The sequence below is a fragment of the Polypterus senegalus genome, chromosome 3 (genome assembly GCF_016835505.1).
Source record: "Polypterus senegalus isolate Bchr_013 chromosome 3, ASM1683550v1, whole genome shotgun sequence".
In the NCBI taxonomy this organism is placed as follows: domain Eukaryota; kingdom Metazoa; phylum Chordata; class Cladistia; order Polypteriformes; family Polypteridae; genus Polypterus; species Polypterus senegalus.
Genome location: NC_053156.1, coordinates 227,059,962 through 227,074,706, shown reverse-complemented (window position 1 = coordinate 227,074,706; position 14,745 = coordinate 227,059,962). Strand labels below are relative to the sequence as shown.

The 14,745-nt window shown below is 40.0% G+C and overlaps 1 protein-coding gene across 7 annotated transcripts in view; it reads left to right on the top strand.

The window, feature by feature from the left end:
• The window catches only part of LOC120525944 (ankyrin repeat and SAM domain-containing protein 1A-like), a 145,556-nt gene that overhangs the window by 74,739 nt on the left and 56,072 nt on the right, over positions 1-14,745 (top strand). For 5 of the 7 annotated variants that reach the window (XM_039748674.1, XM_039748675.1, XM_039748673.1 and 2 more), the window contains one exon: positions 11,796-11,917. In XM_039748674.1, coding sequence (XP_039604608.1) covers positions 11,796-11,917 — 122 coding nt within the window. Of the gene's footprint in view, positions 1-9,818; positions 10,877-11,186; positions 11,518-11,795; positions 11,918-14,745 lie in introns of those variants that run through there. The other 2 variants (XM_039748677.1, XM_039748678.1) reach the window with 2 other exon arrangements.

The following is a 14,745-nucleotide window of genomic DNA, read 5'->3' as shown; positions in this document are numbered from 1 at the left end:
ATGTATCTCTTCAGCCCAGTGCTGAGTGTCGAGTAGGAGGGGGTTTATGCTTGATGTACTTATTTAAACTGTTTTACCCCAGTGTTTATTTGATATAAAACTCCCACTCAGCATTTCCCCTCCTACTCAATATTCGGCTTCTGGGTGTGGTGATGCCCTTCTCGCCTTTCCTGATACTTACCAATTTGTGTTTACGCACCAGGACACCGTCTTAGAGTTTCCTGTTAGTTTAATCTTCTGAAAATGTTTGTTTTGTCTTATAGAAATACTGAATAGAGCATGGGAAGCCTGTAGAAACTGCAAACTTTAGGAACATTTTCTTTACACAGAGAACTGTTGACAAATGAAATACGTTTGCAGGTAGTTTGGCAGACAGTTGCAGCTTCAAAATTTGATTTGCCGTAATATTGAAGAAATTAGGCATATACAGTGCACAAGCTTTGTTGGGCTGAATGGCCTGTTCTTGTTAAAATTGTTCTAATTTCTAACACTTTTATTTTTGTTTATTTTAGATCATTCACTGCTTCTGTTTCTTTTTTTTCTCACTTTTGCTCATTCCAAAATAACTAATTTCCACTAATGCACATGAAACTGATGGGAGCCGAGATTGTGTAAAATACTTTAAAATATCAAAAAGATGCAATATGTAAACACTGTTCTGTGTAGTCGGACTGCTGAATCCTTCCCAGTGTTTTGTGGATGAACAGGGTAGCCATCTCCACATACTGTGTGTGTGTCCTTTACAAAGTGTGGACTCCGTGCCTTTGAGGAATGCAGTGTTTACTGTCACTGAAGATCAAACATTTCTACGTCTCAAGTGTTTCCCACAGTGCAGAGTCCACCAGAGTTTAGTACTGGTCCCTAACATTTTACAGTTACCAAAGACATTTGTGTCTGCAACATTTCCTCTTTGCTTCTCTCTCTAATTTATGTTCATTTTTTAATATATTTAAATTATTATTTTTTTCAGGTGTCTTGTAAATCGAAGTCCACCAGTTTCTGTATTTTTACAGTTGGATCACATAATCATTAAATGACTGTGACATAGTACTGCTATCTAGTGGAAGTGAAGCAACTTGTTATCTTGTGGTTTACATTCATAACACTTTTCGTAGTTGTCCACTATGGCTAAATATCTTTGTTTTGCCTGTTGAGTAGCCTTCTATTCTTCCTGTAGAACACTTCATGATGAAGTTCAGTGTGGAAAGTTCTGCGTAATACAGAGACTGATGAACATCCTGAATAACTGTTTGTCAATTGCATATATGGATACATCAGCATTTGATCTTCATGTAAACAATATCTATAGAAAAAATAACAAATAAACATTTCATATTTACAGTTTGTAGTCTATTGGAGAGGGCCGCAGTGGCTGCAGATTTCATTCTGACCCTTTTCTTAATTAGTGACCTTTTGCTGCTAATTAACTTCTTTTGAATTAATTTTAATTAACTTTCTCTTGAAGACTCAGACCCCATAATTGTTTCTTTTTCCTTAATTAGCAGCCAAATAATAATGAGGTACAAAATGAGCCAAAACATGACCAGCAAATTGTGTCCATTGTACAATATCTTCTTATATAATACGCTACCATGGCTGTTCGTTTCTGTTCAGGATTAGTTCGCAAACTGTTTCACCTATTGACTTGAAATTTGGTACACATATACTACGTGGCGTCTACTATCCGCTTTCGGGGTGATGATTTGTGTTATTCTTTTTATTTTTATTTTATTTTATTGTAGAATCGACTCTCAGCAGCCATGCGGCGCATGCGTATGGACGCCGTTCTCATTCCCTACCACTTTTGCTAATTATTCTTGAGGCAGATTGAAGACTTAAGTGCCAGCTTAAGTGAAAAATTAAAGAAAGCATACTAAGTAATTGCAACACAAAAACTAACTTAATCAGTTATAACGCGAAAAGATGCCAACGGAAGAAGAGAAGCAGCGGGCCGCTAGAGTGGAGAAAAGAAGAGCTGCTCAGGATGCCGCAAGCGCATCAACCTCTGAGCAAATGAATGTTAACAGAGACAGAGAAAGAGGAGGAAAACTATGACTGCTCAGGTCAAGTGTATTCACTGCACGTTATCGTGCAGTGTGCCGTTACTGGTCTGAAAAGAAACAGTGTGCTCTTAGAAAAGAGAAAATTTACATTTTCGGTAATGTATGCTATTGCACAATGAGAGCAGCAACAAGCCATGGAATTAAAGAACGGGTTTAAATAACAAGACTCGTGCCTAATTAAGCAGCTGGTTGGAGTGACGCCCTGACTTAGTTGGTCTTCTGTTGGCTCACTCACTTCACATTTCATTTCTGTTTGGGTGCCATTTATTGAAAGAAATTAAGCAATTCAGAGAAACGATGAAGAAATTCAGGGGAACAAATCTTAAAAAAACAAGTCAATTAAAATGAACGGAAACCACCACTTAAGAAAAGGGTTAGAATGAAAACCTGCAGCTACTGCGGCCCTCTAGGACTGGAGTTGGAGACCACTTGTCTATTGTATAATAGAAATTAAAAAATGCAAATTATGTATGTTGAAAAAGGATGTACATCCCTACATATATCACTACACAAATGCCTTACATTATGATTAGAATATCATTAGAGAGTAACTTGGAAGATCATTTAAACCTCTTCCACTATGTTTGATTTGATCTTTGTTATTGAAGTGTTTGTTATCATTGTGCCAAGATTGAAGAAGCTCCCTCAGGCTTTCAGAATGAAAGTTATAGATGCCTATGAGTCTTGGAAAGGATTTAAAAAAATCTTCAAACTACAGCAGGTCAACTGTTCCATTGTCCGGAAGATCATCTGCAAGTGGAGATGATTGCCAGTTTGTCCAGGCCAGGTTGCCCCAGCAAGCTCAGCCTGACAGCAGAATGCAAGATGCTGAAAGATGTCTCTAAGAAACCTAGAATTTCATCACGAGACCTTAAGGTAGCAGCTGCCACTGTTGGTATTAAAAGTGGCATTAGAAAGATGCTGCACAAATCAGATTGAATTGGTAGGGTGCCAGAGAGAAACCTTAGCTGTTCAGAAAGAACAGCAGGGCGAAAATAAAATTTACCTGTGAACTTATAAGGCAGAGACCAGGACTTTTGGAACAATGTGCTTTGGACAGATGCGGTGAAGGTAGAGTTATTTGGTGAAAGTACCAGGAAATGTGTTTGTTGAAAACCAAAGATGTTATATGACCAGAAGAGCCTGATACCAACTGTAAAATATTGTGCTGGAAATGTTATGTTCAGTGGCTGCTTTGCTACATTAGTGCCTGAGAAACTCGCCATCATAGAATCCACAGTGAATTCTTCATTGTACCAGAGAGGGCTTGAGGATAATGTGAGACTATCTGTCAGAAGGTTGAAGCTCAACTGTGAGTGAACCTTAACAGGAGAATGACCCAAAACATACAAGTAAATCCAACAAGGAATGGATGGAAAAAAAATGAAGTTTCAGGAAAGCCAGGATAAGAATCCCATCAAGATGCCGTGAGATGTAGATAGCTGGATTGATAGAAGAAACTTTATTTTTCCCAAGGGTGACACTTGCCTTTTTACAGAAGCTCGATAAATACATACTCAGTGTACATGTATATAGATATAGATAGATACAGTAGATATAGAGAGAGAGAGAGATAAATTAATAGATAGATACATACTAAGGGGTTCGCCCCCTGCTCGCTTCACTTGCCGACCCCACATACCTATGCTACGCGCCAGTCACTTTGCTGCTGTGCCGCTGGCGTTGTGAAGAGGGGGGCTGAACGCACCCCAAGGTGCTCCTCCGAAACCCCCTTTTAAATGGTGATAACAATGGGAAACAAATACTTTTTGTTTTTTTTTTTTTTTAAACCTCCTCTTTGCTCGATCAGCTGCTGGCTTGCTTCTGCTATGCCGTGTGATCTCCATCTTGCGCGCTGCTTCGAACATTTAAAAGCCTGTACAGCAGCTGTTTTACTGCTTGTGTTTTATTTCCGGCCCCGGGCGTGATTAAGTTTCTTGGCACAAAGTCTTGTCTCGCAGGACATGAGTTCTTGATATTTTTTAGTTTATAATTTAAAAACAGAGTAAGAATCTCAAAACCTAACAACATCACATTAAAGTTGATTAACTCCTAAAAAGAATACCAAACATATATACACTCACCTAAAGGATTATTAGGAACACCATACTAATACAGTGTTTGACCCTCTTTCGCCTTCAGAACTGCCTTAATTCTACGTGGCATTGATTCAACAAGGTGCTGAAAGCATTCTTTAGAAATGTTGGCCCATATTGATAGGATAGCATCTTACAGTTGATGGAGATTTGTGGAATGCACATCCAGGGCACGAAGCTCCCGTTCCACCACATCCCAAAGATGCTCTATTGGGTTGAGATCTGGTGACTGTGGGGGCCATTTTAGTACAGTGAACTCATTGTCATGCTCAAGAAACCAATTTGAAATGATCCGAGCTTTGTGACATGGTGCATTATCCTGCTGGAAGTAGCCATTAGAGGATGGGTACATGGTGGTCATGAAGGGATGGAGATGGTCAGAAACAATGCTCAGGTAGCCCGTGGCATTTAAACGATGCCCAATTGGCACTAAGGGGCCTAAAGTGTGCCAAGAAAACATCCCCCACACCATTACACCACCACCACCAGCCTGCACAGTGGTAACAAGGCATGATGGATCCATGTTCTCATTCTGTTTACGCCACATTCTGACTCTACCATTTGAATGTCTCAACAGAAATCGAGACTCATCAGACCAGGCAACATTTTTCCAGTCTTCAACTGTCCAATTTTGGTGAGCTTGTGCAAATTGTAGCCTCATTTTCCTATTTGTAGTGGAGATGAGTGGTACCCGGTGGGGTCTTCTGCTGTTGTGGCCCATCCGCCTTAAGGTTGTGCATGCTGTGGCTTCACAAATGCTTTGCTGCATACCTCGGTTGTAACGAGTGGTTATTTCAGTCAAAGTTGCTCTTCTATCAGCTTGAATCAGTCGGCTCATTCTCCTCTGACCTCTAGCATCAACAAGGCATTTTCGCCCACAGGACTGCCGCATACTGGATGTTTTTCCTTTTTCACACCATTCTTTGTAAACCCTAGAAATGGTTGTGCGTGAAAATCCCAGTAACTGAGCAGATTGTGAAATACTTAGACCGGCCCGTCTGGCACCAACAACCATGCCACGCTCAAAATTGCTTAAATCACCTTTCTTTCCCATTCTGACATTTAGTTTGGAGTTCAGGAGATTGTCTTGACCAGGACCACACCCCTAAATGCATTGAAGCAACTGCCATGTGATTGGTTGATTAGATAATTGCATTAATGAGAAATTGAACAGGTGTTCCTAATAATCCTTTAGGTGAGTGTATGTAGTTTAAAATAAGCCCGATTTAAAGCGTGACGAAAAACATGACATAAAAACATTACATAAAATCATTGCACTTTTAGGCTTAGGATTTTATATATATATATATATATATATATATATATATATATATATATATATATATATATATATATATATATATATATATACACACACACACATTATAAACATGGTCTAAAGCAAACCAGAATGATTTAAAAAGGAATAAAATTAAAAGGAAAGAAAAGCTCTGACTTGGCAGTCAAAGTGAAGCATTATGTATTGCTGTTGGTATGAAGGTGGCCCAGTAATGTTTCTTGACATAATTCTGCTGTAGAATTAATTGGCTGAAAGTCCTCAGTGTTAGTGTGTCTCAGAGAGGATGTGCAGCATTGTTCATAATGGCACTCAGTTTTGTTTTATTCCTCTCCTTCACTTCGACCCCCAGGAGCTCCAGAGTACGTCCCATAACTGAGCCTGTTCTTTTAATTAGCTTGTTGGTTTGGTGGACCTCTTCTAGAGATGTTACCAGCCCAGCACACCACAAAATTGAAAATTGCACTGGTCATCACAGAGTTATAAAAGATGTGAAGGATGTCACTTCAAATATTAAAGGAATGCAGTCTCCTAAGGAAAAAAAGAGGCTGCTCTACCCTCTCTTAAGTAGTGAAGTTCTTCTGTGTTATGGGACCTGTCCAGCCTGCCGTTGACGTGGACCCCCAAGTACTTTTAGCAATGCCCCACCTCTACATCCACTCCTTGAACAGTGACAGGATGCAGAGACTCTTTTGTGCAGTGGAAGTCAGTAATCAGTTTCTTGTTTTGCTGATGTTTAGTTGTAGACAATTCTTTCTGTAGCATGAAACAAAGTTCTCCACCTGACTCCTGTACTTTGTCTCATCCCATTATATGTACACCTCGTAAAGTTGGGATCACCAGAGAATTTCTGCAAGGGACATGACCTGTTGTTGTAACACCTCAGACTATAAATACAAGTGAAAGAATTGTTCATGGAGGATTAGGATAAACTATCACCCAGCTGATGTCAGAAACTGGTTGTCCGTTATAGGAAACACCTAGTTGAATTTTGTTCTGCCAAAGAGGGCAATACCAGCTATTAGAGCCAAGGATGTATTTAATATTCAACAGATGGAGATAGTATATCTGTTCAGCATTCTTAAAAAGTCAGCTTTTCATTATTTTATTCAATTACGTCCCCTTTGTTTTAAGATTTGATTTAAATGAAGATCAAATCTAGATAAGTCTACATATGTTCAAAAAGAAATACCATTTTCATGGGAGTTCTTTTTTTTTAAATGAATGTAATTCTAAGAAAATGAGCTATTCCCAATATCCTGTCTCTCCATCCACTGTCCACTGCATCCATTACCAACGTTATTTTGTAACTCTGCTTGTTTTTACTTCCTTTCACTATTCCTGACATTTTCTCGTCCATGTGAATCGCGCCCTATGTACCTATAAAGCCTTGGCCTGTACCGTTACCACCAATTCTCCTTCCAGCTTCCTTCTAGCTGCATTCTTTCTAGAGGAACCTCTTAGAGGTCTGATGTTGAAATTGAACCAGCTGTTCCCTCTTGATTGCTTCATTTTTTACCATTGACCTTAAAAAGAGCACTTCAGATTAATAAAGTGCTTATTTTGTCCCATTTTAAGATTTCAATTTGTAGAACTCCCAAATGACTTGCATTTCCATGGTGGTTTTCATGACCTACTTGCTTCACTGTCAGTCCTGTTCTCAGAGTGCACATGACATCAGATCTAATTGTTCACTCCACATTGGTGGTACACACGTTTGTTAAGTAATATGTATGTCCATTATAACCTGTTGAGATCATGAGATGACACTGAATAAATATTTTGACCCGCCTGCAGTCCAGAATGACTGAAATACTATTAAAATAGATTAGGAATGTGATCCTGGGTCAAGAGGCTTATGCAAAACACAATAGGTAAATTTTGATCTCTATCTTGGAAAAAGAGCTATTTCCTAAATATGTATGTAAAAATGTATTGGTGGGCAGATTGACAGCAAGAGGTGAGTAAAGATGTGGGAGCCCATCTTTCTTAAGCACAAAACAGCCGAGCATAGCAATCCTGTGCCAGCAAAAGTAACTTCTTATTTGCTAGAGAGCAAAAAGACAGGACGGCTGGTAAAATCTGTCCGAAATGAACGTGTTTAAAGTGAAGACAAAAAAATGCTAAAAAAAAAAAAACATTTTACAGTACCTTAAATGTGGTATTAAACAAATAAGCAAAGCAGAAATTAGGTTTGTAAATGGAATGAATGTTTAGTAAGTTTTGTGATCTGGACAGAGAGGCTGTTCTAATCGATGTTGGTCAGCCTACAGAAGAATGCCAGCACTTGTCACTAGATGTAGCCGCACCCCAGCAGCATTTTCAAGTGCTGTATCTTTCCTTTTTTGGACTGTAGGACATTTTCAGTGACTAGCGTATGAATGTAAGGAAGACTTTTTGTTTGTTAGCTTGGGTTGGAGGCAGTCACATGCTCAGCTAAATTACTGATACCAATATTCTTCTCCTTTTTTTCCTCTTTATTTGTTTTATTAAGCTGCTAGCATTGTATTCTTAAGGTGAAAATTAATAAGAAAAAACAGGTTGCAAGCAAAAGAGAGAGTGTTGTAGGACTACACGCTATAAGCACAGAATGTGTGTATATGTCCATGTGGATATTATTCCAAGTCCTGATTGTCTTCGTGGTGTTCCATATTGCGTTTTAGGTCATGGTGTGGTGGTGGTTTCTTCCCGTGGCAAGTCTTTCAGTGTATGGTGTTGAATGCGTCTTCTGCACATTTCCAGGGATGGATATTCCTTTTCAGCTCATTGTCCATTTTGAGTGTTAAGTTATGGAGTAGCATTTATGTGTGAATATTTACTCTTCTTGTTGTTTTGCTCAGTTTCAAGTCTATCACTGTGTTCTAATGGTTTGTGTCAAATGCCCAGTTATGGAGAAAGTTTTGGATTTGGGTCAAGAAGCAATGTTCTGTTTCACATCTTAGATAATGAAGAGTTGGTCTGGCTCTGGTTACTCGTCTTGAAGTTCACGTTTAGTTAATTTAAGTTGAGTCTTGGCTCGTGCTCTTTGCCTTTGAATGTAACATCCCTATGGCTGTCTGAATGAATGAGCAGCTTTAAGTGGAACTGCACTCCTTGATCCAGGATGGAAAGGCCTTTGGTGTTCTGCTGGATGTGAATTCATATGCATCTCTTCAAATTACAGAATTACGTTTCAATTTAAGTAAAATGGTCTTATTATTTTGTTTTGGCGCCTACAATTGGAAGGTTGCCGGTTTGAATCCCATAAACACCAGAAGTGACTTTGCTCCATTGCGCCATTGAGCATGGCCCTTAACCTGCAATTGCTTCATCCTGGGTATGATGTTAAACTACATCCAGCCCTCCAAGCAGATCCTCCAATTTTGCAGGAAAAACTTGGGGGTTTGCAGCAGGATTGGCACTCTAGCCACAGTTTAAAAAAAAAATAAAAAACCTCATGCTGTTCCAGTGTGGTGCTGAGGTGCCACCCGGTCTACTCTGGTCCCAATCCAGGTGGTTCGTCGTGTGGTAGGTGCAGCAACGCGCTATCAGCACATGCTCTAAATCTCCTACCCTAGCTCTTCTTTTGTGTTTCAAGTCATAGAGTGGGTTTTCTTTACTGGTGTTTGATAAGGGGATATTTTCCAGTTTCAGTGTTTGGTTGTGAAGTGGTGTTCTGGTTACCTAGAGTGGTATTCTTTATTGGGTAATTCCATGGTACGATAGACTGCTTCATGCCCTGGTTCAAGACTATTTTTTTTCTGCACATTTGTCTTCCTTTAAATTTTGTTCCATTTTGGTTTCAAGCCACGGAAAGGTGAGTGTTTACTTTTCTTGTGCTGATTATCGTTGAATGATAGCTTGCAGAGTGATGCGAATGTTCGGGTTTCAGGTTGCAAAGAAGTTTTCTCTTTGCGATTCTTTGATTATAGTGTTTGGCTTAGATCTTAGCATATGAAATAAGTTTTTAGTTTTGTTGCAGGTCCAGTAAAGCACAATGTTGTTGATATTCTGCACAAGTGTTTTGGTCTTGCAGAAGCCCAAAGAATTAGGAGGACTTCTATGGAATCTTAATTATTACGCCCAGTTTTTTTTTTATTTTTCTGTGACATAAGGACAGAATGAGGTAGATTTCCTACAGTATGGCAGTGAATTTCTCACACACAAGACCATAATTGCTAGATATTTTGTATGCTTTCTGTTCTTTGCATTCCTTGCACGCTGTTGTCCACTAAACCTGCACTGCTGCATTCTGCCGAAGTCCAGCTGATCTTATCCATATTCTTTCTGTGACTGCTGTAAGCAGCACCAAGGAAAGTGAGAGAGCCTGATAGAGTGTGTGTGCCCGCTCACATGGTGGGGTGGGGAGGGGGGGGGCGGCGATATGCTGGCGGAGCGCAGATATTCAGCAACCTCATCAGACAATGAGGACCCTTTCTGCAGTGCGCGTGAGGCAGAGAGCCGGCATTGACCATCTGAGGCAAAAAAAGGGACTGCGGGTTGGGAAAATCGACAACACTATGGAGGAGTGATTGGGAAAGGAGAGAGGGGGTGGGATGGGGGAGATGCTGAATATTTCATGAGAGTCGGAAGAGCAGGGGGAAGTGTTTTCAGAAGCAGATCTTTTGCTGGCTAAGAAAATGCAGTGAGACTTAAAAAGCAAGCAAGCGAGCAAAGAGTAGGGGGCCGGGATCTGTCTGCAGTCTGGGATTTAAGTGTGGCTGTGATTGGGCTGTGGGTGAGAGTGCTGGATCTCTTCTTCCTTGCCCGCCCGTTTTAGTCTATTTTTCTTTTCTTTTTTTTTAAACCCTTTCTTCCAATGGGTGGACAGTGTTTGAATTTTTTGTGTCGAGAAGCTTCACAAGTACTGATAAAAACTTTGCCCCTTTTTCCTTCCCATTCTTGCCCATTGGCCATATTCAGAAGACAATGCAGGCTTTGATTTTTGATTTCTTTTGTTAACTGAAGTGGTTCACTGTTTTTTGTTTTTTTTTTTAATTACGAGTTAGTTTCTTCTTCCTGGTCTTTTTTTTTTCCCAAAAGGAAAGCAGCTCTTTTCTCCACAGTGACAGGGAAGCACTCACCTGCGCAAGGAGTCTTGCACCCTCCATCCCACACATGTGAGGAGAATATCAACCAGACCGGAGGATTTGTATGCTCTTCTCTTGCTGCTGAGCCGCATCGCAGCAGCCTTGTTGCAGATAAGGATTTTCCTTCTTTCGAATTCTCCTTTTACTGATGTTATGGGGCTCCAGAACTCTGCTTGTAGCTGGGAGCTGAAAAGTTGTGCATCGGACCCTAGAAGGCACTCTGTACCCCTGTCGCTTGTCAGATCTGGGAGTGGGGCCCAGACCTAACATTCGTACGGCAACACAAATTGATGGTTTGGGAAAACTCTTCAGGAAATTTCATTTCTACCCTGGACGTGTCATGTTGCTGCTGTGGGTTCTGTTTAATTTCTGCTTATTTATATGGGGGGAAAAAAAATGCAAATTGAAATTCTATTGGAATAAACTATAGTTTGGGTTAAATGAAAAATTCATTTCAAGTGTAGTGATTGTGTAAATAAGTAAGAAAATGACTTTATGCTTTTATGGGCTAGTGAGATAAAAGATTCTTTTTGGTAGAGTCGAGAGTGAATTAAACAAAAGACAAAAAAGGAAAGTGTTGCAAAGCTTAAAGTATTAATTATTCTTTTTAAACAACAACTAAATTGCATTTATATGCACCTCTGACTTTGGCATTTAATATTTTACTGCTGCCCTTTGATTTCTGTTTTTCTTTTTTACTGTACAGTTGTAGACTGAGGGTCTTCCTAGTGAAAGTAATTAAGCTATAGTGAGGGCTGAAGTGCTGCTGCTGGTTTTGGTCCTGGCCAACCCCCTTCCCCCAGGGATGGCTGCAGCGAGAATGCTCCATTGATTCTCGTCTTGATTGTATTTTTCAAATCTGCAGTCTTCGGGGCGGGCGTGCAGCTCTGAAAGTCTTATTTCATGGACCCTTAGGATGTGTTAACGTGTGGACTGTTGAGACTCCTGTGTAGTCAGCTAAATGCCACCTGCTCGTTTCTTTGGGGCTAAAGGTGGTTGTAGACTGCTTGTCCCACTCCTGACTGGCTCATCTCTCCTCTCCCCCGTCACCCCCCCATCCTGATATATACTTAAATTTTGCTGATTTTACTGTCGCCCGTCTGTGCGAGAGCACCCCCCAGCTTTGAAGCTGTCACCCCTGCCAGCCTGGTGTTTTGTGGCCGGCTAGGCTGGCCGAGGATGATGTGGCAGTGCCACGTGTCATCTTCAGGGTGCCACTGCTATCGTCTTAATGGTTTCTCCCTGCTTAAACATTTCTCTCTCTCAACAGGCGGGGGCGGAGGGGGCATGCGTGCCCTGGACCAGCCTGTGGGCGATTGGCTCGAACACATTGGGCTCCCCCAGTACGAGAGCAAGCTGCTTCTCAATGGATTCGACGATCTGCACTTCATGGTGAGTCTGTCTGTGGTTGGCTGAGGGGAACAGTTGTGGAAATGGTAAAGCTTATAGAAGGAGCTGAAAGATAAATTCAAAAAGTGCCACTGTGGCCACACTTTCCATGCTTCTCTCTCTTTTTCTCTCTTTTTTGTAAAATTTTCTGTTTAATTCTTTAAATAATCAGGTAGCTGTAATTTGTTCTGTACATTCCTGGCAAATGAACTTCTCCAATGAGAAGGAGGTTGCTGGCCTGTGGGCAAAGGACTAACTTCTGCTGTGCCCATTGTAGTGTTAACAACTCCTTCATAAGCATCTGCCCCTTTTGCTATGAGCATCTCAAGACTTGTAGATACCATGTGTGTTTTCATGTTAGTGATGCTTCTTTGTTCCCCATTAGCATGTTTTCTGCATGTGTCATCATCATTCTTCTACGTTTAACATTGCAACACTGGTTTGGTATGACTAGTGGCCAGCCAGTGTGTTTGTTTATTGTCCTTAAAGTGAATTAAATGTTGTTGCTTAACTTTTGGTCATTGAGTTGTCAGCCCTCTTCATTGGGCATGTAACAAAGCAGGTATTAACAGGACCAAGAAGAATCTGTGCACGTCACTGTGTACGTATGAGTGGATGTAAGGAAGCAAAGTCCTTAGGCACTCAAGCTAAACATGGTGTGTTAACAACAGGAGGAAATGACAAAAATCTTTTTAGCATACATTAGAGAACAGGCAGGGCTTTAGTTTGTCAGAGGAGCTTTCCAGACTGACCTCAGAATACTGTTAGGACTCTCCTTTGCTGAATAAATGTTTGTTGACAGGATTGTGTATCTTTTTCTCCAGGTTATGAAGGACTCTTGAGTTTTCTTTCATAACCTATAACTAATTAGCAGAGTTTTGGTGAGCATTCAGATACAGAAAGGAGATCAGTGAAGTGTGTGGTCAGCAGAGAGAGTTGCATGGCAAGGTCTGGTGCACACCCGTGCTCTAAGCTGCAATGTTCTCAGGCTGTTGGTGTCTTCCCACAAGACCATGAAGGAAAGAATTGCAGTAGTTTAGCTGAGAGGTGATAGATGTGTTTATGCATTTCCAACTTCCTTCTGGCTTCTCGTTTCTTTTTTATAATGCTGTGCTTTACCTTAGCCTGTAAAGACTTTGGTTCACACTGGTAACCCCAGCATTGGCCCTGTTTGGAGAAGAGTCCAAGCCCATATTTTAGGAATAGTAAGCTTTCTGTATTTGACAAGAGACCTGTGTATTAAATCTGACTGTAACACAGTCTTCCTCTCACTCCATGACACTCCACATGTCCACCTGACTGTTCTCATCTCTGTTCTTTGGCATTTTTCTTCTTTCAGATCTACCTTTATTGGTCATATTTCATTCCCGTAGAGCATCTTCCTGTTTGTAAACGTTTACCTTCATTTCTCGAGAGGTTTCCTTTTGTGAGACTATGAGATAGATCTGGGAATTTCTTCCTTGAACTCCTGTTATCACCACCATGTTTGCACTCAGTATGTTGTGGTCTAAATCACAGAACTTGCTTACTTTCTATAAAATAAAGCCTTTGCTAATACCTAAATGTACACATCCTACATCAGCATCCTGCATTCATCTCGGGCAACCTTCTACATTTAAAGGTCAACATTACATTTACAAAATCATTTTAAGTGTTAGATGTTTAATGGAAAAAACCTATTTGTGGTTATTTTCACTGTTCTTTTTTTATGTTTTTTTATTTATTCATGTTCACAAGACCATAATAAAAAGAAGCCTGTTTGACTGTCGGTTGGCCTTAAAGGCAGCGTATAACAATACGTTTTTTCATTATTGTTTTTTGCCCCTCACTTCCTGGTGACCGGTCCACATTGGAAGTTTCTCCTTGATGATTTGCTTTTTTAAATTTTTTTTTTTTGTTTTAATTTCAAAATGCAAAGAAAGTAGTGGTGTATCTTGACTAGAATGAAACGAGCCTCTCAGGCTATTGAATTGCAAGGCTGTTCAGCGAGGAATATAAATTGAGTCGGATTCTTCTCAGTTTCCACAGTACCACCTAATAGTTTATGTACCTTGCTAATTGTATTTTCATATTGCTTCAGGCATTTGAGTGGTGTGTCAACAGAGGCACTTCATTATTTATTAAGAAATTGGTTTTTGTCTTTTTCCAGGTCCCGTCTTGCAAATTATAATGTACGTTTTTCTATCCTTTGCTGAATTAAATGTCTAAATCCCTATACTACTTTTTGCTACATTTTAGTTTTTACTTCTGAAGTTTTGGTGCCCCCTGTAAATTATCCTGCGTGTATATTAGTTCTAAATTGATTCTGCTGATGTAAACCAGAAAGGTCAATAATCTCAGCACAGATCCACATGTGACACACCGTTGGTTGAGTATTCGCGTCTTTTTTGTACTCGCTGAGCCTTGACCATTCCATGCTGTATGTAGTCTGGTGTTTAGTGTTGGTTCCATTACTTTGGCCTCAAGGTTTTTGGAAATCCAAGACAAGTCAGAAACATTGTTTGCATTTGTTTAATCTGTTGATTGTTCTACAAGGTTTTTAAGAGGAACTGGCCTCCTAAGTCTATATTGCCATTTGTAATATTGATCTCCCTATATTCTAGTATGCTTGTTGTAAGTAGCAGATTATTTTCAACATTACATGAGCCCCATGACTCCAGTTTTTAAGTAGAGATTTTGTCTTTAATTGTTAGATAATATATTTTATGATTTGACATTTCATTTGCAGCTTTGTGTGTTCTGCAGGTAGCTTTCTTGGTATAAATGAGTGCTGGAAAAGTTTTTTTTTTTCTTCTTCGATGTTCTGTTTTGCCTTTCATAACAATACTTTT